At 50.7% G+C, this 25,295-nt stretch overlaps 1 protein-coding gene across 1 annotated transcript in view; it reads right to left on the minus strand.

Annotated features, from left to right (window-relative positions):
- Nucleotides 1-9,733, minus strand: part of Ece1 (endothelin converting enzyme 1) — a 93,675-nt gene extending 83,942 nt beyond the window's left edge. The window contains exon 1 of the mRNA XM_042688463.1: nucleotides 9,591-9,733. Coding sequence (XP_042544397.1) covers nucleotides 9,591-9,593 — 3 coding nt within the window. The 5' untranslated portion in view covers nucleotides 9,594-9,733. The remainder of the gene's footprint in view (nucleotides 1-9,590) is intronic.
- Nucleotides 9,734-25,295: the final 15,562 nt, after the last annotated feature.

Below are 25,295 nucleotides of genomic sequence, written 5' to 3' on the forward strand. Positions count from 1 at the left end.
GCGCATCTACGCACCTGGACATATCACGTGGTCCTGCAGTTCCCAGGGGGCCCTGGTGCAAGCAAAGCTGTCAGCACCAAGGCCAGGCATATCATAACCCAGGGCTCTGCCTAAGGGTGGACAGACCTAAACAGACTGAGGCTCCAATCTCCCTGGCCCAGTGGGACTTTGGACTTGTGGCTCCTCCTCTTGGGGCTGCCTCATTCCTGTTTAAAAGGGCAATCCACTCTCCCCACCGCCGCGGTGGTGGGAACTTGTCACTGTCCCTGTCACTGTCCGCCTGTGCCTCCTACCTATGTCTCCTGGTAGCTCAAATGACAGGTGCCAAAACACACAGCTGGAACTCCAGCTCTTCTTGATCTGTTTGTGGGTGGGAAGGTAAGAAAAGGGGGGGAATTTCAGTCTGAGAAAGCATCTGGGGACACTGAGCAAAGGGGCTTCAGAAATGTACAAGGGGACACAGAATGATCAAGAAAGCTTTGAGGAATAGCCATGGAAACCAGCTTGAAGCCTACCTTTTCCTGTCCTATTTGCCATCACCAGGAAAGCTGTCACTTCTTCTTCTTCGCCTCCTCAAGAGGAAGATGGTGTAGAAGACACTCAAATCTCACTTCTACTCTGACCTCCCCTCCTTCTTCCACTTCACTCACAGTTCCAGGAAACCCAGTGGGAGGCCCGGTGGCCACTCTGGGGCAAGAAATGACTGGCCTAAGACATCCAGAAACCACAAAGCCACAGGACTGCCTAGAGGCCAGCCCTGAGAGCTGTGGTCCCAGGACCCAGGCCTGGGGGTGGGGTGGGGGTGGTTGTCCTTTATGGCCAGGTCACTGCTACTGTAGAAGGAAGAGGAGGAGGGAGGAGGCTCCGTCTGGGGTGGGGAAGGGTGGGGGCCCTGTGGGTGAGGGTGGGAATGTGGTTACTTAGGCAGAATCCCCAGGCTGAGTCTGAGGCCCATCTGTGTGGTCTCAGAGGAAACTTTTCTGTGCCCATAACCTGCAGCCAGGAATATCTACAAGCTTCTGTGAAGGGAGTGGCCTGCTTCCCTTGGATCCCCTATATAGCTAAAACCCCAGAGCCCTGATACCCAGAACTTCCTCTCCCTTGGGACACAAGGCGTGGCTCACCAATCACTGGCCTCCCTGCTTGCCTCCTGCCCCCTACAGGCTATCCTCCCCACAGCAGCCAGCGACCATCTCCAGCAAACCAAAAGTGCCGCCCCCCCCCCCCACCTCCTCCCTGACTACACACACACACACACACACACACACACACACACACACACACACACACACACACACACACACAGCTCCTGCCAGAGCGCTCCAGTGCCTCCCCTTCACTCTCGCTATGAAATGTCAACTTCCCTCACCACCACGTGACAAGGCCCCATATGACCTGGTCCCTCTACCCTCACCTTTCCCTGCTTCCCCTGCGTGTCAACCCATCAACACACCAAGTTCCCTGTTCCTGTCTCAGGCCCTTTGCACTTGCTGATCTCTTTCCTGAGAACGCTTCTCTCCCTCATCTTTGCCCAGCTGCGTCCTCCCCCACCTTCAGCTCCCAACCTTTGAGGCAACCTCCTATCTTGGCCTCCATCCAGGGCCTCTCCCTGACATAGCCACTTTCCCCCTTGTTGCTCAGTTTTCATTTCCATTCCTTCTCTCTGTGATGATGTTTCTGACCAGTTGGTCTCCAGTTTCCTCCCCTAAAACAGAGCTTTTTAAGGCAGGAATTAGGTAGGCTGTTCCATCTTTTTGGCTCGTGTGTGTGTGTGTGTGTGTGTGTGTGTGAATTCCAGTATTGGGGCTTGAACTCAGGGCCTTGCACTCTTACTTGGCCTTTTCACTCCAAGTTGGTGCTCTACCACTTAAACCATGCCTTCACTTCTTATCTTTCTGGCTTGTGAAATGGATGAGGCCGTAGGTCCTTACCACCCTGTAGGTAAGGATGCTGGAGCTGAGGCAGGTAGTGAGTGTAACTGCCCCAAATCACAGAGCCAGGGAATGGCAGGAGTCAGGCCTAGGGTGACCTGACACCAGCATGGTCTCTGCCAAGCCTCTGAGGTGGGGCTCCCATGGGGGAGGACTGACCGACCTTTAGGGAGGTATTGATTGGTCCACCCATGTTCCAGGGGTCCTCCTATGAGGTAGGGGATAGCGGGGGCTCATGAAAAGCCAGGCTCAGTAAAGGAGACAGAGAAGCCCAGATCAACAGGAACTGATGGTGCCCAAATGACAGAGACCACCAGAAACCAGTGGGGAGGGGCAGCATAATCAACCTGATGTTTTATAGAAGAAATTGAGGGTCTTTGAAGAGAAGGGACCAGCCTAGGTCATACAGCCAATCAGAGGTAGATTCTGTGCCCTGTGAGAGGGGGCAGGAGTGTGGTCACTTGGGGGAGAATCTCCAGGCACAGCCTGATGTAGGGTTTTTTTTTTTTGTTGTTTTTTTTTTTTCTTTTTGTCAGTCACGGAGCTTGAACTCTGGGCCTGGGCATGGTCCCTTGCTCTTCAGCCCTAGGCAAGCACTCTACCATTTGGGCCATGATGTCATTTCTGGTTTTCTGGTGGTTTATTGGAGATAAGAGTCTCACAGACTTTCCTTGCCTAGGCTGGTTTTGAACCGCAATCCTCAGATCTCAGCCTCCTGAGTAGCTAGGATGACAGGTGTGAGCCTCACAGGCCGGCCTGAATGCAGATTTGGCCCATCAAGCCCTGCTGCTTCCCAGGTACAGCAGAGGCCCAGGGCCTGGAATGTAGCAGAGGGCTGCCAGGCCCTGAGGGCAGGGGCAGGGCTAGAATAGAGCTGAGACAAAAGACAGAGAGCTGCCTGGGATGCCCAGAGTCTGCTGTAGGCAAGGCCTTGGGCAGGAAGGAGAGCAGTGAGCTCTGAAATGGAATGCCTGCTTGAAGGACCTGGTGGCGCGCGCGCACACACACAAGAAAGACACCCACTGTGACACAAGCAGCCTCCAAAGGAACACACTATGGCACAGGTGGACTCTGGGACACTCAGACCCCAAAGGGAGTTCAAATCCAGGTTGGTGGGTGTGACAGGAAGCCCACAGCAGCTGCCCACAGGCAGGGATGGATGGAAGGGCGCGTGGGAACTGAGGAGGTGGCTGGTGTTTTCATACAGGGTGGGCATGTGTGCAAAATGAGGCTGCAGAAGATGCTGGCCCCTTAACTCTACATACCTACACCCCACCGCGTACATCCCTCCAGGAATGTACAAGTGTCACCCCAGTCAGGATGAGTTCCTCCCCCACCCCAGGTCAGCTGACCTCCCCCAACCCCCAAACTTGCAGCACAGAGCCCAGACCTTCTGAATAGAATGTGAGGAAACAATTCTAACTGCTCCATGTCAGAGGCAAGAGGGGACATCATGGTCCCCGGAACACAGCATAAAGTGACAGCAGCCAGGCTTGAACCCCGGGCCCACTTGTCTCCAGTCCTTCCTACCCTGCTCTGCCCTGCCCATCCTGCTTGCCGGGCCTTGGCCCCTGCCCCTCCCCTCCAGACTTGGGACAGCTCACGGGTGCTTTTGAGAAAGAGCTGCTTAGGGAATGAACCTTTTCCACCCCCGTGGGCCGCCTCCACCCCCATCCACCCTTCTCTGCACACCTCTGAGGTCATTTCTGCCCTGGACCTCCGCCCAATAACCAGCAACTCAAAAGGCTGGGAAGCTGGGTGGGGGTGGCATTAGCCTTGGGTTCTTTTCAAGCTCTGGGCTCCCCTCAGAGTCCCTGGCCAGTGCCCCAGAGTACCCGGAGGGCTGGAGGTTAGAGTCCCCACCCTTGGCTCCAGTTCCCAGTGACGCAACCAGTGTCTGGATTCGGAGAATCATAAAATGTTTATTTGGAATAACAGCTACCTCCGTGCTCGGCTTCCATCCTCACCCAGTGCCAGATTTTTTGCAGAACGGGTCCGGGGCTGTGACCTCCTGGCAGAGAGCCTTCAAATCAGGGAGGGGAGCACCCCCAGAGGGGGGACTTCTAGGGGGCTACGGGGCGGGGGGGGGGGGGGGGGAAGCAGGTGCCAAGGCTGCTGCAAACTGAAAACGGATCCTGATCTGTTCTGTTTCACTCATGTCATTTTTCTGGGTGGGAAGGAAGGGCAGCTTGTTCAGGGACTTGAGAAAGGCTCTTAGAGGGCTCAAGTTGGAAGCCAGGCCTCTTTACACCCTTGGCTTTGCTTTCAAAGAGCAGCCCTAGAGCACAGCTGGGCCACCGGCAGGCCTTAGTGAGGCAGGCCTCCATCTGGGAGAGCAGGCAGGGAGGGGGCGGGGGGGGGGCGGGGTGGCGCTGGTTCCCACAGAGGTAAATATTGACATGACTGTGTTTACACTGTAACCTGAGTCCTGGCAGTGGGCCCCACCGCTCTCCAGCTCCCCTGCCAAAGAGGCAAAGGACCGTGCCAGCCAGGAGGTCCATAGATGAGGTGGACCAAGAAGAGGCCAGGTGGCTTCTGGGCCAGGGGCATGTGGTCAGAAAGCTGGGGTATCCCCAGTGTGGGAGATGGGGGGCTGTACAAGGGCAGGCAGCGAGGGATCTGTTATCTGAACCAAGGAGCTGGGGGTCTGGGAATCTTCAGGCCTGGATTCGAGTCCTACCTCTGCTACTAATGAGTCGTGGGATCCAAGATCAGTCAGTGATAAAAGGGGAGGGGCAGGGAATGCAAAGGTGACAGGCAAATAATCAGCTTTTCAGCCTGGCTGGCAGTCAGCCCCAAGATACCCACACCACTAGCTGTGACCCATCTCTGTCCCCAAGGGCTTTTCCCAGGAAGGTGGAGTTTCTGCTGAATTCAGTAGCATCTCAGGGCTCAAGCCAGCATCTTGAGGAAGGAAGAGATGGCAGTCCCAAATCCCAAAGGGGCTTTTACGCCTAAGTTGGGGGAATGCGAAGACAGAAGACTGCGGGCAAGAAGAAGGACCAAGGGCTCCCCGTCTGGACACCATGCCTGGCCAGTCCCCTGCGCCTGATGGGAGACCCTCCCTCAGCGAATGAAATGTTCTTCAGAATAACTCCTCTGCCTATCCACCCCTGTGGGGAAAGGGAGCCATCTTCAGTCTTCCCATCTGGCCTCATTTTAATCTGAACAAATGAATGAGTGAATGATGCACTTGAATGATGGCATCCAAGGAAGCAGTCCATGGAGTGCAGCTGCGGCCTCTCCCAGGAATTTCCGCTGGCACATGCCTGTGGCTGGGGTGACTGGAGACACGCTCCCCCCCCCACCCTCACCCTGCCCTAGGTTGGCAGGAGTCATTTGCTACCTTGTTTCAAGCCATTCAGGGGCTCTGTCCTCTCTCTGGTCCTCTAGATCACAGATCCTTGAGGCCAGGAGACTGATTACTTGTCTAGAAGGCCTCAGGGAGATAGAGAACTGCCTGCTCTGGGACCTCTCTCTGGCCACAGCCTCCCTTCCTGTCTTCACATCCCACTTGGGGCAGTTTGGTGGTGGGAGGGGTGGGACACAGTGCCCAGACCACTTGCATCTCTCCCAAGGCCAGCTGCGGCAGCCACCAGTCTCCTCACCCTTCTCCACCATGGGGAGCCTGTGTGGTCTTCTCCCAATGCAGATATGGCATGGCCATGTGACTGCCCTCTCTCTAAACCCCTCAGTGGCATCTCAGTGCTCTTAGGATGGACCCCCAAGTCCCGCCCAAATGCACCTGGCTCTGGTCACCTTGCAGACAGTGCGCTTCCTCCTGCCCAGATGTCCCTCTGGCCATATCTCGGGGCGGGGGGGGGGCACTTCTGATCCAAGACCAGGGAGCCTGAGAGGCTGGGCACCCTTCACATTTCCACGGTAACAGGAACTGCACTTATCATTTCCTGCCCTCATCTGTGGTGGCAGAGAGACACTGATCCTAGTCTCTGGCTTTGAGCTATCCCAGGCAGACTGGTTGGGTGAAAAGGCAATAAATGGCCTGGTTGCTGAGCAGGGCAAGTGACATAACAACAGAACACAGACAGTTGTATGCTATTGCTGATATCTCCCCTTCTCTAACCACCAAAGGGTGGCCTTCACCATGCTTGGCATGTCCCAGCAATGGCCCCCTTGAACTTCTGCTGCAGAGGTACCAATCTGTCTCCTCCCAGGGCCTCTCTCTGCCATTCTGTGTTGAGAAACATTGTACTTATTCATTCACAAAAGGTAACAACATCCTCTTTCACCAAGAACTGTAGCAATGCAAGGAAACATGAATAAGCAGTTACCAGGGAAGGAACCCCATTCTTAGTAGCTGGGGGTGGGGGTGGGGGTGGGCAGTAGAACATGGCTGGGTGTGGCCAGTCCTTATCTTCACAGGCAACACTGACATGTTCTAAACATTTGGTCCTTTTTGTATCCTCACATTTTCCCTAGAAGCAGAGGAGGGGATGTCTGAGACCAGCGTACCCAGCAAGTCTGTGGTCCATCAGCATTCAAGCTCAGACCCTGGATCCCATCCTCACCACTCTCTAACCAAGAAAAGCCCCATCTCCCAGCTGCACATTTAACTCAGCCCCTGCCCCCCCCCAAGCTTGGAATGTGAAGGAACATTCTCAAGACATGGCAGGGCAGAGGGGGAAGCTGGGCTGTGTCTCCCCTTCACCCCAGCCAGTATGCCTGGTTAACCCTACAAAGACCAAGAAGGCCAGCCTGCTATGGAGCTGTCTTGCTCTGGGACCCTGGACAACTCCTCCCGTGCCTGCCTCCTGGGTGGTTTGAAGACAGAGAAGCATCCAGGGAATCCTCATCCCACAGGCTGGGTTGGGGTCTTTGAGAAGCCTTTAAGAATAGCATCAACTTCCCACAAAGGGGTTAGAGACCTAGGTAGAAACATCTCATACATCTGAAAAAAAAAAAGGAGCCTCCAATAAGATTGGGGGGGGGGGGTGTTGCAAGGGGGAACTTGGCTCACTAAGGGACAGGAGATGCTAGATTTGTTTAAAGCCCAGCAGAGCAAGAATAAACATTTCAGCAGTCTTAAATCACCCCACCCCAGGAATGCCGGCACAAAGACCATGTTGAGAGGAAACCAAAATGACAAGGGCCAAGGCAGCTGGGCCAGCCCCTGGTCTCTACCCCACCCACACGAAACCAAGTCAACAAGCCACAGTGGCTTGCTACTGCCGTTTGCCCCCTGGCCCTGGCAATTTCCCAGCACCTGGGCTCTCTACCCTCCTGTTTCCTCATACCCCGTGCCAAGCCAACCCCATTCTGCCTGTCAAAGAATTTTCTCCTGTGTACTCCCATTCGTAGTCTTATGTCACACAAGGACTTTTTATTTTTCCCAATGCAGATGCAACGTGCTCTATGATGCTTTCTTCACCAGCCCACACCCGGCATAGTGTCTCCAGCTCTCCTAAGGACAGGTCAATGGGACCAGCTAACATTTATGACTTCCAACAATGGAGTTTATGTTTATGTTTTCCTTCCTTGCATAGGGATCATTCAATAAATCTCTGTTAAATGAAATGCTGCCTAAATACCCTGGCTTTCTTCTCCCCACCACTTAAATATATACAAACCCTTCCTCCAGACCAGAACTTCCCAACCTGGGGCTTAGGTTGTCAAAGAAAGGAAACTAAACAGTAATCAAATAAAAGACTCTCACTAGGTTTATGTCAACCAATCCTCACCCAGTCCCAGGAGATAAGACTTAATGTCGCATCTGATTGATAAGGAAGTGCCACTCAGGGGTGCTGGTGCAATTGAGCAAGGGGGGGAGTGGAGAAGCTGAGATGGCATCTGCAGCTAGAGGACAAAGTCTGAGGTCTTCCTGCTACATTATGGGGGGGGGGGGGAGACTTCTCAGGAATAAGGCCCTGTAAAGTATCACCAAGGTAGGATGGAATCTCTCAAATAGTGATATGCCCCTATCATATTCTCTCTCTCTCTCTCTCTCTCTCTCTCTGAGACAGTTTGTCCTTAAACTCTTATGCCTCTACTTCCTAAGTACTGGAATTACAGGCATATATACCACCATGCTCAGCCCTATGGTGGTTTTTGTTTTTGCATAGCTGAGGGCTGAACTCAAGTTCTCTTCCCCAACTTCTCTATGATGACTTTTTGTTGTTGTTGTTTGTGGGGCTTGATCTCTGGGCCTGGACAGTATCCCTCAGCTCTTCAGCTCAAGGCTAGCCCTCTACCACTTGAGCCACAGCGCCACTTCCAGTTTTTTGGTGGTTTATTGGAGATAAGAGTCTCATGGACTTTCCTGCCAGGGCTGGCTTTGAACTATGATCCTCAGATCTCAGCCTCCTGAGTAGCTAGGATTACAGGTATGAGCCACCGATGACAGACTGATTTTTTTTTTAAGGAGAAAAAAAAGTCTCTTTTCTAAGTAACTTGGGTCAGGATAAGCTTCCAGAGAGGATGATATGGTCTCAAAGTCTTCCTATCTGAATTATTCACATCTGAAAAGTAACCAAGCGCTAGACAACAGGTTTAAGTGAACCTCTCTAAGCAGAGCAGTCTGGGGGGGGGGGAGGATGAGGGGGCTCTCACCCAGGAGGTACATGGGGTCTAAAATAGCCTCTAGTGTCTTGGGTGTAGAATTAAGCCTGGACACTCTACAGGCAGGTAGTGTGTGGGGAGGGGGATGTTAAAGGAGACTCGGAGCGGAGGAAGGAGGATGTAAGGCGCATCTGACTCTGGGTCCTAAGGAGGCGCTGGTACTCTCTTCTTGGAGGGTCCCATCCTGCCCCGGTGGAGGCAGAGCTTTGCAGTTTGGCAGTAGCATCACAGAGACGTGGGGTTGGCCGCATCCCTGGACTGGCAGCGTCCATCCCTGTCACATGCTCTCCGCAGGCCCTGAGTGGTGTTCTGTACCCAGCTCACTGGGCACAAGAACCTGACTAGGGGAGAGAATCTTGTCTGGGAGGAAAGAAGCCAAAGAAAAGCAGGTGGCCCAGACCGTGTGATGGAAAGGCTATCACCAGGCAAAGGTGACCCAAGGCCTCAGCCCCGCCTGATGGCACATGCCTGTGATCCCCCCCGCTTGTAAAGTGGAGGCAGGAAGATGACCAGTTCGAGGCTGGCCTGAGTGTTCCTTCCTGGAGCTTTAGAGACCCCCCCCACACACACACACGAGGGTGAGCTGTCCCCTTGCCGAGCCCCCCCTTTCCGGGGACGAGTGCTAGAAGATGCGGAGGGGGGGGGGTTGGACGGGAGCTCCACGCGAGCCCAGGTCTCCGGCCGCCACCCCCACCCCCCGGGCCGCGGCGCGATCAGCCCTCAGGAGTCGCCCGGGGCAGCCGCCCACCACGCCGCGAACCGAACCCCAGCCCGACCCCAGCTTCCCGGGACGCTCGGGTCCAGCTGGTCCCCGACGCCTCAGAAGCAGCCGCCGCGCAGACCCAGCCGGGCTGAGCCGCCAGGCTTGGGGGCTCCCGACACCCCGACCCGGGCCGCGCCAACTGCCCCCCCCCCCAAGCCGAACGGGCCACCCGGGCCGGCAGTCCGCGCGGCGGGCGCGGACGGAGCCGAGCGCAGCGCCCGGGACCCGCCGAGCTCTGCCGCGGCGCCCGCATCCACGCCTTCCGCGAGCCGGGCCCGCCCCGGGCCGCCCGGGCCCGCCGGCGCTGCAGCGCCACTCACCATAGCTCTCGCTCCCGGCTCCCGCTCGGGCTCCGGCTCTGGGCTCGCGGCTCTCCGGCCCGGCCCCGGCTCCGGGCTGTCCTTCCCCTCGCGGCCGCGCGGCGCGGGCTCAGCGCCGATGCCGCTCCTGGCTGTCCCAGCGGCGCGCTCTGCGCTCGGGTCCCCGCGGGCGAGCGCGCGACTGGGGCGAGGAGTCTCAAGGGGGCGGGGCCCACAGCCGACCAATGGCGCAGCGCGGAGTCCGGGGCCCTGCCGGCACAGCCAATCACACGCGGCGGCAGGATCACCCCGCCCCCGCGGGCTCCTTAACCCTTGGTATGCCGGCGCTCCGGGCGGGGGCTGCCTGGGGGGCCCGGGAGGGCCGGCGTGGGCCCAGCTTCGGGTTTCCGGGTGCAGGGTCCACACCTCGTGGACACTGGGTCTGGGGACAGGCGGAGCCAACCGGGGAGAGGCTCAGCTGTGTCTCGAGCGGGACGCCCGGTGTCTGGGCGACCTTTGTCTTCTGCCTGGCGCCAGCTCTGAAGCATGACCCGGGGCGATGCAGCTGCGTGTGTGTGTGTGTGTGTGTGTGTGTGTGTGTGTGTGTGTGAGTGTGTGTGTGAGTGAGTGTGTGTGTGTGAGGGAGGAGACAGAAGAGGGGGAAGGGATAGATTCCTCATGCCTGCATGTTTATGTGTGGAGGGAAACAGGCTGACTATATTCGTGTGTGAGTGTCAGAGAAACAAGGAGAGAAAGTGGGAGGGAAGCAAAGAGAAGTCCAGGCACGCACTAGTATGTCCAGGAGAGAACCTGTCGCTACACGTGTGTTGAGTAGGTGCAGTTCTGAAGAAATATGTCTGTGTGTTTGTTTGGAGTGTGATGTGTACAATTGCATCCTGTTGTGCATGCAGGTAGGTGTGGTAGACAGAGATTTTCTGTAGTCAGGCATAGTGGTGCAGGCCTGTAATCCTAGCCATCAGGAGGCAGAGACAAGAGGATTGACATCCTGGGCTACACAGCAAGACTGTTTCACACAGGGAAGAAGAAGAAGAAGAAGAAGAAGAAGAAGAAGAAGAAGAAGAAGAAGAAGAAGAAGAGGAGGAGGAGGAGGAGGAGGAGGAGGAGGAGGAGGAGGAGGAGGAGGAGGAGGAGGAGGAGGAGGAGGAGGAGGAGGAGGAGGAGGAGGAGGAGGAAAGGTAGAGGAAGAGAGGGAGGGGGAGAAAAAGAGAGCGGGAGGTAAAGGAAGGAAGGTGGAAGGGAGGGAGGAAGAGACTGCCTTTGTTGTAAACAAGAGAGCAAATCCCTGAGGGTTTGTGGTGGGGGGGAGGTGTTTTGCTTTCCTGTGACTTTGTTGTGTGACTATTGTGATCACTTTGTTGGGCTGAGGAAAAGAAACTAGTGTGTAGGGGGTGTGACATACAGGTTCAGGAGAGACAAAGGTTCCTAGAGGAATTGGGATTGAAGGATATCTAGGAGTTGCTGTAGCCAGAAAGAAAGACCTGGGAAGTCTTGTGTACTACTTTTGGAAGGGAAGGAAGGTTGAACTGGCTGAAGATGGCAGTGGATCTGAGGAGGGAGAAGACCGATCGCTGGAAGAGAAGAGGAAAAACTGCAGCTTGTGACTGGGAACTGGCCGAGATCGCCCACCTACAGTTGGGATGCAGAGCACCTGGATGGGGATCCTTCCGTATAGCAGCATTGTAGAGGGAAAGGCCACGGGGTGGGGAGGGTCACAGACCTGTTGAGCGGCCTTAGTCTAAAATTCCTGGTGTCCCAAGAAGTTCCTGAAAGTCACAGACCTGATACCTGAAGGCTCATTTGTGAGACGTGAGAAGGGAACCAGTTATGGTAGCTCTCCATTTGCCAACTGTGTGGTTGTGGGAGATTAATGCTCTCTGAGCCTCAGTTTCCTCCTCTAAAATAGGATTCATACTTCCTGCCCACCTCACTCTGCCAATGTGAAGATTGAAGCAGTTGAGGTGTGGACCCTTCGTAGCCCACAGACCTCTAGCCAATGGGCTCTGTTGATAAAAGTTGAGAAAGAGGCAGAGTGCATCTGTGCTCTCTGGTCAGGCTCAGGGTGACTGGTTGGGGAGGGGGCTGGGGAAGCTTCTGGTGCTAGTAAGGCTTTTTGTGACGTCAGGGCTGGGGACACAAGGAGGTAGGTTCAATTCGTGGAAAAACTCAAGACTGCATCTCTTCATACAAGCCTGTTTTTGTTTCTTTCTTCTCAAAAAGTGAGGCCAGGCTTACATACCACTCTCAGCAACCCCACCACAAACACAGGTCTTGCTTTTCCTGTCAATTCCAACTATGGTCCCCAGATGGAGTCTCATTGGCTCTCATTGAGACATATGTTAGTTTCTCAGCCAATCAACTTGGTCAAGAGTTCTGATTGGCCAGAGCTCCTCCCTCTAAGCTGAGCTGGCCGACATTCTAATTTAGTTGTAGTTTGTAGCCTGTCCTACATTTAGGACTCAACAGGAGGTAAAAGGAAGAGCCCCGAATTTGTGAAGAGGCTGACAGTTCACAGGCTTTCGTTATATAGCCACAGCCTTTCTTGGTATTTTTCTCCCTCTACTTTGCCTCCATGGTCATCATACACAGAACAGAGGCTTAGTAATGTCTAGTACATAGTTGATGCCTAAAGAGTCTTTTTAATTTTTTTGGTGGTTGTGGGGCTTGAACTCAGGGCCTAGGTGCTGTCCCTGAGCTCTTCAGTTCAAAGCTAGTACTCTACCACTTTGACCCATGGCACCACTTCTGGTTTTCGGGTAGTTGATTGGAGATAAGAGTCTCACAGACTTTCCTGCCCTGGCTTTGAACCATGATCCTCAGATCTCAGCCTCCTGAGTAGCTAGGATTACAGGTGTGAGCCACCAGTGCCCAGCAGCCAAAGAGACTTTTTAAAATTATTTCTTGGCAATACAGGATTGGAACTCAGAGCCTTGTGCTTGTTAGGTAGGTGTTCTAATACTTGAGGCACACCCTCCCCAGTCATTTTTGCTTGCTTGCTTGCTTTTCTTTCTTTCTTTTTTTCTTTTGATAGTGTCTCATACGTTTACCAGAGACAGACTTGGATCTCACTTTTCTTCACTTTGTCTCCTGTATAGTTGGGATTACAGGTCTGCCCCACTCCACTGGGCCTGAGGTTACTGTGTTAATTTTCCTGTTTTGGTGTTTCCTATAGTTTCGGATTTCCCTACAGTGAATATGAATACTTTGGACAATCTTTTAATACCTAAGAAACATCTTCAAATACGTAGGGAGGGCCCTCTGGCACGAGCAAAGGCCTGGTGGTGGGGAAGCTGTCAGCACTCCAAGTACCAGTAAGGAAGTGAGGCGAAGGGGAGCTAGTGGTATCCCGTGCACAGTCCCTGTACCAGGCCAAGGAGCCTGGGTCCTACAGGAAGGCCCAGGCACTTTCCCAGGAATCTGTGTCCAGCATCATTTTCATAATTTGGGTCTTTAATGTGAATGTTAGCTATAAACAATGAGTATCAACACATTCTGTCTCCCCAGATGGTATGGCCTGGTAACCAGAGCTGCCCACCCCCCCCCTGCAGCACCCGGGCTGGGCTATGCCTGGGGCTTAGGTTGGGGCTGGCTACGCTCCTGTAATTGCCTGGAGCTGGTGAGGAAAGATAGCAGCAGGTCTCAGCTTGGTTGGTTTATTTTCCAGGGCCATGAGCTCAGCCCTTGTCTCTGCGAGAATTCCAAGAGCCTAGAAGATGTTCCAGACATTGACGAAGAATTTTAATGACTCTAACCACCACCGCCACCAAAATGACACACAAACACACCTTGTGGATTAAGATAATTTCAGTGGCAAACTTACAAAAAGAAGTCCCCTTTTATAGCAAAATTATACACACAGACACACACACATGATATTGAATGGGGGCACATTTTAAACATACTTCCCAGGAGAAGGTAGATAGGAAAGACAGAAAAATTGAGGGCCTACAATGGGCCAAGAAACAGTTGTGGACTTAAGGCAGAGGCTTGGGCTCTACCCCTAAGGGTATGGCTCAATGGTAGAGCACTGGCCTAGCATAGAAGAAAAATAAAGTAAAAAGTAAACAGAGGAGCAGCAATAGACACTCATACATCCATGAGCATATATGACAAAGTCACCATGTGACAAGGCTGTGTGCCCACCTCAGGACAAACCCTAAATGGAGCAAGGGGTGAGAGGAAGGAAGGGAGGAAGGGTGGGGCTTGAACCCAGGGCCAGGTGCTGTCCCTGAGCTCTTTTGCTCAAGGCTAGCACTCCACCACTTGCTCCACAGAACCACTTCCTGCTTTCTGGTGGTTAGTTGGAATGAAGAGTCTCATATCATAGACTTTCCTGCCCAGGCTGGCTTTAAACTGTGATCCTCAGATCTCAACCTCCTGAGTAGCTAGGATTACAGGTGAAAGCCACCAGTGCAGCCTTCACCTTTATAATAACAATAAAAAATTAAAAACAAAGACTGGCTGTTCTTTGAGTCTTTAAAATATTCACAACAGGCAACTCTTGAGAGACAGAAAGTGGCTTAGGGGCTGCTGAGGCTGAAGAGGAAGGAGAAAGAGCAGTTGGAGGCCCTGGGGTGGGGGTGGGGGGATAGAGTGGCCACTAATAGGACTTGGTTTCTTTTGAGAATGGTAATAAGTTTCACTTTTTCTTTATCTCCTCCTCCTTCTCTTCCTCCTCCTTCTTGTGGTGTGGGGTTTGAACTCAGGGCTTCTTGCTTGCTAGACATGTGTTCTACATCTTGAGCCACAAACATACCCAGCCCTCTTCCTCACTGGTTATTTTTGAGACAGGCCCTCACTTCCTGCCTAGGAACACCCCTGATCCATGATCCACCTTTTAGGATTCCTACCCTAGTTGGGACGACAGGCATCCCCCATTGTATTCAGCTATAGAGATGAGGTCTCAAGTGGTTTTTCTGCACAGCTGACTTGGATCAATGATCCTCCAAATGTCAGCCTCCCGTGATGCTTGTGGGGACAGGTGTGTGCCACTGTACCCAGCTAGGTGTTAAAAAAATGTCTCACAAACTTTGCTGCCTGAGGTTGGCTCTGGACTCTAATTTTCCTCTTTCCTAGAATTACAAATGTGAGATGCTAATGCCTGGTTCACAATTCTTAATATATTAGATAATATTGCATTGTCTGCTTTAAATGAGAGAATTTTATGGTATATAAATTATAGCTGGATGAAGCTGTTTTAAAAGTTTATAATGAAAGCATGTATAAGGAGATGATAAACAAAGACAGGGAGGTAAACAAAAATACTATTGCCTAGGTCTGCATGGAGCTAATTCTCTACAACACACAAATGCACACCTTGGCCTGCTAGGGAACCAGCTTTAACTCTGTGTGTGTGTGTGTGTGTGTGTGTGTGTGTGTGTGTGTGTGTGCCAGTCCTAGGGCTTGAACTCTGGGCCTGGGCGCTGTCTTTGAGCTTCTTTTGCTCAAGGTGAGTGTTCTACCACTTGAATCTCAGTGCCACTTCTGGCCTTTTTGATTGGTTTATTGGAGATAAGAATCTCATGGAGTTTCCGGTGTGGGCTGGCTTGGAACCATAACCCTCAGATCTCAGCCTCCTGTGCAGCTAGGATTATCTTTTGGTCTCCTTCTTTCCTCCTCTCTGCTCTGCTTCTCCTCTCCCCTTCTCTGCTTCTCTGAGATTCTCCCACAAACACCCAGTGAAGCTGGACTGGTAAGAGAAGCTAGCTCGCCTGACATGGAGCATTGCTGCCCCCTGGTGGTGATTTGAGGAGTTCACCTAGGATTAGGCCCTTAAATAGCTGGAGCAGATGAGAAGGGCAGTAGGCAGAAGCTTGCCGATGCCTGGAGACACTGAACAGTGCCTGAGGCTGATACCTGAACTCTAATTCTTACCGTGCCAGTGTCTAAATTTGTTCCTTGCTGGCCCCTGCAATAACATGGGTATCATGAGGGCAAGCTCTGTCTGCTGATATCCTCTGTCTGTGCAGCAATGGAACCCACCTCCCACACCTGCTCCGTGCACCTCCCAGTGCTTGCTCGAGCTGGTGGTGCTTATAACAAGTTGGCCAGCAGGGGGCAGAAGGTGTCCACGCAGGAGGGACTTGGACCAGCCTAGGGGTTGTATACCCAAAGGAGTAATGATGGGGCTGGAAGGGAGCCTGGCGATCTTGGAGCCCCAACTGGGGTAGGGCTGGGGCATGGTACCCAAGTTGAGGTAAGGCCAGTGGAGAGGCAAATAGGTGAAGACTGGCCATTTCCCCAAGTCCAGAGCAGAGTCTCTCAGATATTAGGGAAGTTCTGGGTAGAAGAGGATGAAGGTCCTGTTAAGAATGACTTTGTGAGAGAGGAGGGGCGTGTGAAATGGAACCATGAGACTTGAGGGTATGAGTGCAGCTTCAAAAGATGAGGAGAGCGATGGAGGGATGCACTGATCCAGATGCATTGTGTTTATATGCTGATTTGTAGAATGGAAAGCCCTTTGTACAACTACTTAAAGATATTTAAAAAAAAAAAAAAAAAGGAAAGAGTAGAGCCTTGTTTCTGTAATTCTAGCTACTCAGGCACTGAGGATCTCAGTTAAAAGCCAGTCCGGGCAGGAAAGTCCAAGAGACTCATCTCAGAGACTCATCTCTGATTAACCATGAAAGAGCTGTGGCTCAAGTAGTGGAATGCTAGCCTTAAACAAAAACACTCAGGGACAGTGCTCAGGCCCTGAGTTCAAGCCTCAGGAAGAGGAAAGGGGGAGGAGGAGAAGAGATAGGGAGGGAGGGAAAGAAAAGAGAGTGAGAGAGAGGGGGAGAGGGAGGGAGGGAAATGGGAAGGAAGGAAGGAAGGAGGGAGGGAAGGAGGGAGGGAAGGAAGGAAAGAAGGAAGGAAGGAAGGAGGGAATGAGGGAAGGAAGGAAGGAAGGAAGGAGGGAAGGAAGGAAGGAAGCCAGTATAAGATCTCTGGAGGGCCAAGGAGGTCCTGGGGTGGGGACAGTAACCCTTCAGACTTGACACATTTGCCAGTAGGTAGAAAGGTAGCCTCCCCTTCATTCTCTCCTTCCCCTAGGTCCCTGGGACCCTGCCTGTTGTCTTGGAGGACTGAGCACTCCCTCTCAGACTCTTCACCCACAGCAGGCTGTGGCTCGGTCAGGCTGGATGCAGCTTTCCTGAGTGACCCCTGCTCATCTTGGAAGCTAGGCCCAACCCCTGGCACATCTGAGAATCACAAGGGAACCCACTGCCAGGGTTGGAGCGTTCATCTTACAGAAGAGGACACCAGCACACACATCCCTTGTGGCAGAGCAGGGACTCGAACCTGAGACCCAATGTTCTTTCCTGATTTGCAGTCTGAGGCCCAATAGCTTGGCTATGGCTGAAGTCCTGACAAATACTCAGGCACGTGACATCTCTCCAGAAGTTTTTTTCAGGACAGAAAACGTCTTGGAGTCTTTGTGTGATCTTTGTGAAATCAAGTCTCAACTCTAAAGTAGGGGAATCAGAAAAAAAGACCGGGGTGGGGGGCGTTATTGTGGGGGGAAGATTGTTTAGCTCATTTAATGAAGCAGTGTAATCTTACGTTCAAAATTGAAAACAAAACAAGAGAAGAAAATTATAGGTTCATTTTACTTATGAATACAGAGATGAAACTCTTAACTAAAATATTGGTTAACTGAGGCCTATGTTTATTTTATTTTATTTTTTTTTTAAAGCATGACCAAATGAGGTTGAGCCCAGATAAGAAAGAAGAATTAACCGTCAGAAAACGCACCGCTCAATCTTCACCTTAATCTTTTGTGGACCTGGGGAGCACAGTCATGTAATTATCTCATTTGTGGGCATACACATACTCCAGAGATTTTGGGTAAACTCAGCAGTAATGTTGATTAAAAAAAAATATCTCAGCAAAGTAGAAATAGAAAAAAGAACTTGTAAGATGTCCTGAAAACTATAAGCCCAACTTGAGGGCAGCTGATTTTTCTTTTTCCTTTTTAGTAATAACCTTTGCAGAACTCATAAGGGGAAGATGATCCCCGGGCTTCGGGGTAGGGAGGGGATTTTTCTGTTTCTTCATTTTCCCTTCCCTTCCAGAATAGTCCAGTCCTTGAGATACTGAATGTACAACATACAGCAAGACAGGAGTCTTTGAAGAGGAACAGCCCCCTGAGGTGGGGGAGGGGACAGGAAGGGAGCCAAAGGGACCTGGCAGAGGAGTCTAGACGGACGACGGAGCCCAAGCTGGTAGAGTTGGTCCCGCTCATGGCCTGACTGTCCCCTGAGGACATGCAGCCGTACTACTTTGATGCTAAGGGTACTCCTAGCACTTAGATCTTAGATACTCCTCCTCCTCTTCCTCTTCCTCCTTTCCTACTCTTCCCCTCTTCCTCTTCCCTTCCTTCTCCTTCTCCTCCTCCTCTCTTCTTTTTGGAGTTACTGGGCCTTGAATTCAGGGCTTCATGCTTGCCAGGAAGGCACAGCTACTCCCAGAGCCTTTCCCCAACTTGACCCTGCTACCCCTTCCCCCCCGTCACCCCCCCCCCCCCCCGCAGCCCAGATCTTTTTGTTTATTTGTTTGTTTGGACTTATTTTCATATTCCCATTCCTTATTCCCATAGTTCATTATCTCTACTTTTTTTGTTGTTTTTTTTTCTGTCGTTCATGGGGCCTGAACTCTGGGCCTGGGCGCTGTCCCTCAGCTCTTCAGCTCAAGGCTAGCACTCTACCACTTGAGCCACAGTTCCACTTCTGGCTTTTTTCTGCTTATGTGGTGCTGAGGAATTGAACCTGGGGCTTCATGCATGCAAGGCAAGCAGCACTCTACCACTGAGCCACCTTCCCAGCCCCCTGCTATTTTTTAGTTGCTTTTTTTTTTTCTTTTTACTGTCTCATCTTTTTTTTTTTTTTTTTTTTTGGTTGGTCATGGGGCTTGAATGCAGGATCTGGGTGCTGTCCCTGAGCTGTTTTGCTCAAGGATAGTGCTCTACCACTTTGAGCCACAGCTCCACTTCCTGCATTTTTTTTCTTTTTAGAACAATATTTAAAAAATTATCTTTAGGGAGCTGCACAAAGGAGTGGCTGTCCAACAAAGCTATTCGTGAATACGATGCCCCTTGAGCCACGTCACTCCTTTCAACATTCTCACCCTCCCCTCCACTGTTCACCCCTTCCTTCCACTGTTCACCCCTTCCTTCCCTCGTTTGTGTGAACTTTTGTAGGACCTACATTGGATTCTTGACTTCATTCTCACACCTTCTTCTCTTCACTTCTAGATACCGTTGACCATGAATGGACAGGTATCAGACTCTGGGATTGGGCAGAAAGTGACCCAGGGTCCACCTGTGTGACAAAGGCCATGCTCTGAGAATAAAGAGGCCTTTGGCACAGGGACACAGCCAACTTGAGAGACTCCCCACTGTGCAGACGTGAGAGAATTCTCAAACAAACTGAATAATGACAGGAAAAGCCCGAAGAAAGAGAAAACCTTCAGTCCAGGTGGCAGTCTGATAAGAAAAGAATACGTAGCCATCTCACAGAACCACTCCACAAATTCTATTTGATTACCAAGGGGAGAGGCGTAACTGCACGGGCCCAACCTGGCAGCTGCCACGTTAGGTAAATGATCCAGGCACGCTCCGTGGGACAGAAGGAAATGGTGAGCGGTATGGTTGGAGCTGACAGGAACATCCCAGATGCTTCTGAAGGCACGAGGAAATAGCTGACGACTTAAATTGAGGGACAGCCTGCTTGCCTGAGAGCCCCCAAAAGGTCACACAAGTCAAGGAAAGAGCGGGAGACTTTACCAAGGCAAAAGAGATTGTTCCTAGGTGCATGAACCAGCAAGGTGGGGAACGAGGGACACGGGGGGGGAATCAGACGCAAGTGGCTCAGGGAGATAAGTGCTTGGCATTGCTCCTGCAGCTCTTCTGTTGCCTGAAACAGCTTCACTTTTTTTGGGGGGGAGGGGGGAGTATTAGGGGCCAGTGGCTCATGCCTGTCATCCTAGTTATTCAGGTGGCTGAGAACTGAGGATCTTGGTTCAAAGCTAGCTCAGGTAGGAAAGTCCATGAGACTTATTTTCAATTAATTAGCAAAGAAAGAAAGACAGAAGGACAGAAAGAAAGAAAAAGGAGAAAAAAAAGAAAAAAGCTGGAAGTGGAGCTGTGGCTTAAGTGGCACAGCACTAGCCTTGAGCTAATAAGTTAAGGGACAGTGCCCAGGACTTGAGTTTAAGCCCTGGGACTAACATACACACAAAAGAAATAATAATGGTGGGGGGTGAGCAGAGGATCCTAAAATTTACATGAAAGTTATCTAGAGGGGAGGAGGACAGAGTTCAATGGTAGAATGCTAGCTTAGCTTTATGAGTCTATGGGTTCAATCTCCAACACCACACACACACACACACACACACACACACACACACACACACACACACACACACACACACATGTGTATCCAGAAATTAAAGGGATGCAAAAGATTCCTGAGATGGAAATTTTCAACTTGTACTAAAGGTCATATAGGAAGTCATAAAAAGACACCTGTGCCAGGCACTGATGGCTTATGCCTAGAATCCTAGCTACTCAGGAGGCTGAGATCTGAAGATTGTGGTTCAAAGCCAGCAGGGGCAAGAAAGTCCATGAGATTTTTATCTTCAATTAACCAACAGAAAACCAGAAGTGGCACTGTGGCTCAAAGCAATTGAGCACTAGCCTGGAGCTAAAGAGCTGAGGGATAGAGCCCAGGCCCAGAGTTCAAGCCCCACAACCACCACCACCAACAAAAAAGACACCTGTTATGTATGTGCTGTTAAGGCAACATAACTTAAATTAATCTACAAAGAAAAAGAATTTCAAGCAAAATTAATTTCAGATACAGTTTGTTCTGGAAAACCTCCACAGCTTATTCAAACTGTCTATGGAAGAAGAATGGTCTGCAGAGAATGAAATCAACATTTCTATTTTGAAAGCACTGGGGTTTGAATTCAGGGCCTGGTACTTGCTTGGAAGATGCTCTACCACTTTAGCCACTTGAGGCATATCTCCAGACCTTTTTTTTCCACTTTAGTTATTTTTCAGGTACTGTCTTGTGCTTTTTCCTGGGACTGGCCTCAGTCTGAGATCCTCCTATTATGATCTGAGGTGTAGCTGATATCAAAGGCAGGTGCCACTATGCCTAGTTTCTTGAGTTAGACAAGGGCCTTGCTAACTTTGCCCAGGCCAGCTTCCAACTGCAATCATCCTGATCTCCACCTTCCAAGTAGCTAGGCTTATAGGCATGAGCCACTACATCCTGCTGCAAGATCTATTTTGTAAAGGAAGAACTAAGTTTGAGGCTTATAAGAATATAGAGACAGATTAAATAGATATAGAACGTTTTTTGCTCAAGGCTAGTGTTCTACCACTTTAAGCCACAAAGCTACTTTGGGTTTTCTGGTGGTTAACCTGGAGATAAGAGTCTCATGGACTTTCCTGCTCGGGCTGGCTTTGAACCACAATCCTCAGATCTCAGCATCCTGAGTAGCTAGGATTACAGGCATGAGCCACTGGTGTCTGATTACATAAAGGATTTGTCAGCAGTGGAACCTATAGACAGTACTAGATGGAAGATCAATTTATAAGAGAATTTTCCAATGTCCAAGGCAGGCAAGTGAAGACTATGAGACTAGACAGTAGATCTCATCTTACAAAAAAAAAAAAAGTCAAGGAAAGCCACAGGATAAATGAGCGAAGGCATGAACAGGTAAGTCCACCAGAAACACCCGGCTCAGTTCTGTTCTTTTTTCAACATGGCTTCAACTGTCTCTTTCCCTTGAGTGTCAGGATGAGCTCACCCATTTCTGAGAAGATGGCGGCAGGGATTTGGTTAGGGAATGCATTGAATCTGAACGTCCATTTGCAGAGCATGGTCATCTTATAAATGCTGTCTTCCTTTCCCTGGTGGAGACATTTGTTCTTCAGAGTGGAGTGGGCGGAAGTGGAGACAGCTTCTGGGAAGACCAGGGAGAGGGGTGATGGGCTCAGGCTCTCAGAGGAGAAGGGGAAACTGAGGCCACAAAGACCGAGATGTCAACGGAAGCCAGTGCTGACTGTCTAGTAAGTAGCGTGGCCTGTCTACCCTCTACCCAGCATGCACCACTCCTGCACTCAGTATTTTGAGTTGAGCTCTGTAGACACCGACAGTCTCATTCATCATCACCGGCCTGACTGTCATCACCGACCGCCTGGCCTCACTCTCCCGTGGTGGAGGAGGGCATCATGATGCTGTCCCAGTCATTCAAAGGCTGAGCTTAGGAGTCTGCAAAGTCAGGGAAAAGCACCTCCACTCAAGCATGCAACAGAAGAGGCCAGGGGTATGCCCCTAGCATTTCATTTTGTCTTTTTTTCTTTTTTAATGCTGCTGGGGTTTGAACCCAGGGCTTCACACGTGTTAGCAGGCACTTTTTTGTTGTTGTTGTTGTTGTTCATGGGGCTTGAACTCTGGGACTGGGTGCTGTCCCTCAGCTCTTCAGCTCAAGGCTAGCGCTCTACCACTCGAGCCACAGCGCCACTTCCAGCTTTTTCTGCTCTATGTGGTGCTGAGGAACCGAACCCAGGGCCTCAGGCATGCAAGGCAAGCACTCTACCACTGAGCCACCTTCCCAGCCTGGCAGGCACTTCTTTCATTTGAGCCAAACCCATAGCAATTTTTGGTTTTGTTATTTTGTCATTATTATTCTTTTTAACAGGATTTTACTTTTGTGCTTGACTTGATCTAGACTTCCTGCATAGCTGGGATGACAGGTGTACACTACCATACCCGGGGTGATTTTGTTTTATTTCTGTTGAAATGGGATCTTACAAATATTTTTTTCTGGGCTGACCTGGCTACCGTCTTCCTGCTCTCTCCTCATGAGTAACTTGGATTACAGGAGTGAACCACTGGGCTCAGCTTTGCCTTAAGCAATTTTTGGTGGTGGTGGTGGTGGTTGTGGGGCTTGAACTCAGGGCCTGGGCACTGTCTATGAACTCTTTCTTACAAGGCTAGTGCTCTACCATTTTGAGCCACAGTGTCACTTCCAGTTCTCGAGTTAATTGGAGATAAGAGTCTCATGGGCAGAGTTCAAGCCCCAGGACCAACCAAAAAAAAAAAAAAAAAGAGTTTCATGGGGACTTTTCTGCCTGGGCTAGCTTTGAACCAGGATCCTCAGATCTCAGCCTCCTAAGTAGCTAAGATTACAGGCGTGAATCACCAGCACCTGGTCCCTAAGCAGTTTTAAAAAACACAACTTGAACAACTCAGGGCTTGAGTGGGAAACTCTGGGTAGAGTGCTAGACTAGACAGGCCTGATACTCTTTTTTTTTTTTTTGTCGGTCGTGGGGCTTGAACTCTGGGCCTGGGCGCTGTCCTTCAGCTCTTCAGCTCAAGGCGAGCACTCTACCACTTGAGCTACAGCGCCACTTCCGGTTTTCTGGTGGTTTATTGGAGATAGGAGTCTCACAGTCTTTCCTGCTCGGGCTGGCTTTGAACCGTGATCCTCAGATCTCAGCCTCCTGAGTAGCTAGGATTACAGGCGTGAGCCACCAGCGCCCGGCTCCAGGCCTGATACTCATCCATTCATCCATTTCACCTTCCCCCACCCCTGCCCACGGAGAAGCAGCCCATCCGCCACCCTCACCATTCACTCACTAGCTTAACCAGCTTAGAGATTCAAGGCCTTGGATACAGCGGTAGATTGTTCGATATGACACTAAAAGCATAACCTAGAGGAAAACAAATAGACCAGTTGGACATGAAAGATTTCGTGCATCAAAGAACACAATCAGGAAAGTAAAAAGACACTGAATGGAAGACAATAGTCCAGATAATGACACATGGGCTAGGGAATGCGGCTCTGTGGTAGAAAGCTTGACACCCTGGCTTCTATCCACAGCACTGCCAAAAAGAAAATCAAGAAAAAGAAAGGAAAGCACAAAGGTGGAGTATATCCAAAATACATTTAAAAAGTCTCACAACAACAAAAAGACCACTAATTTTAAAACTAAGCAAAGGATATTTCTCCGAAGCTCCATGAATGAGCAGTAAACACAGAAACAAGTGTTTCACTTCATTAGCTATTAAGGAAATGCAAATCAAAACCACAATGGGAGCCACGCACTAGGTGGTGCCCAGCTGTAATCCTAGCTACTCAGGAGGCTAAGATCTGGAGGATCTGGGTTTGAAGCTAGCCTAGGCAGAAAAGTTCATGAGATGAGGTCCAAATAACTGGCAAAAAGCAGAGCTAGAGGCATGGCTCAAGTGATAGAGCACCAGCAGTGAACAAGAAAGCTGAGTAACAGCTCCAGGCCCTGAATTCAAGCCAGGAAATCAGCAAAGCACAAAACAAGAACCACAATGAGATCACTCTTCACTCCCACTTGGGTGGCTATAATCTAGAAATATACACCATACAATGTAAGGATGTGGAGAAATTAGCCTTTCGTGGGAGTATGTGGAATGGAGCCACCCTATGGAACAGTCTGGAAGTCTGTAGTTTCTCAAGAAGTTAAGCAGATGAAGATGATACATTTCAACATATAGAAGTAGATGTTTGATATTTTACAATTATTCTTCAGTAATTTATTCTTTTTTGTTTTTTCTGGTTGTGGGGCTTGAACCCAGTGCCTAAGCACTGTCCCTGAACTCTTTTTGGTCAAGGCTAGAGCTCTACCACTTTGAGCCCCAGCGCCACTTCCAGTTTTCTGATGGTTAAATGGAGATAAGAGTCTCACAGACTTTTCTGCTTGGGCTGGCTTTGAACAGCAGTCTTCAGATATCAGCCTCCTGAACAGCTAAGACTACAGGCATGAGCCGTCAGTGCCCGGCTCTTGAGACTCTCCAATAAACTACTCAGAAAAAGCCAGAAGTGGTGCTGTGGCTCAAGTAGTAGAGCACTAACCTTGAGCCAAAGAAGTTTAGGGACAGAGCCCAGGCCCTGAGTTCAAGCCCCAGGACTGGAACACACACACACACACACACACACACACACACACACACACACACACACATCCATAAAATAAAAATATAATTTTGTTCACATTTATTTTGTATCCTGTAACTTTGCTGATAATACTATTCTGAGAGTTGTTTTGGATTCCTTATGACTTTCTATACACAAGCTCATGTCATCATCTGAAGACAGATAATGGCTTTTTTGTGTGAGTGTGGAGGTGCTGGTGGTGCTGGTACCATGGCTTGAACTCAGGGCCTTCCACTCTCATTCAACTTGCTTACTCACAGCTGATGCTCTACCTCTTAAGCCATGCCTCCAGTCTGGCATTTTGTTGATTAATTGGAGCTGGAGTCTTGTGACCTTTTCTGCCTGATTGTAAACTTCAGTCATAAAGATCTCAGCCTTCTGGGTAGTTAGGATCACAGGCATGAGTCACCAGTCTTTAGCTGAGATATAGTTTTATTTCTTCCTTTCCAAGATTGATGTCTTATTTCTTTTCTTTTTCTTTTCTTTTTCTTTTTGTCAGTCATGGGGCCTGAACTCTGGACCTGGGCGCTGTCCGGCTAGCACTCTACTACTTGAGCCACAGCACCACTTCAGGCTTTTTCTGCTTATGTGGCGCTGAGGAATCGAACCCAGGGCCTCCTGCATGCAAGGCAAGCACTCTACCACTGAGCTACTTTCCCAGCCCCTTATTTCTTTTTCTTGCCTGATTGCTGTGGCTGCAGCTTCCAGTAGTATGTTGAAAGAAAGCAGCCATTCTGATCTTCG

Source organism: Dipodomys spectabilis, unplaced genomic scaffold (assembly GCF_019054845.1).
Source record: "Dipodomys spectabilis isolate Male_0828 unplaced genomic scaffold, ASM1905484v1 ptg000118l, whole genome shotgun sequence".
Lineage (NCBI taxonomy): Eukaryota > Metazoa > Chordata > Mammalia > Rodentia > Heteromyidae > Dipodomys > Dipodomys spectabilis.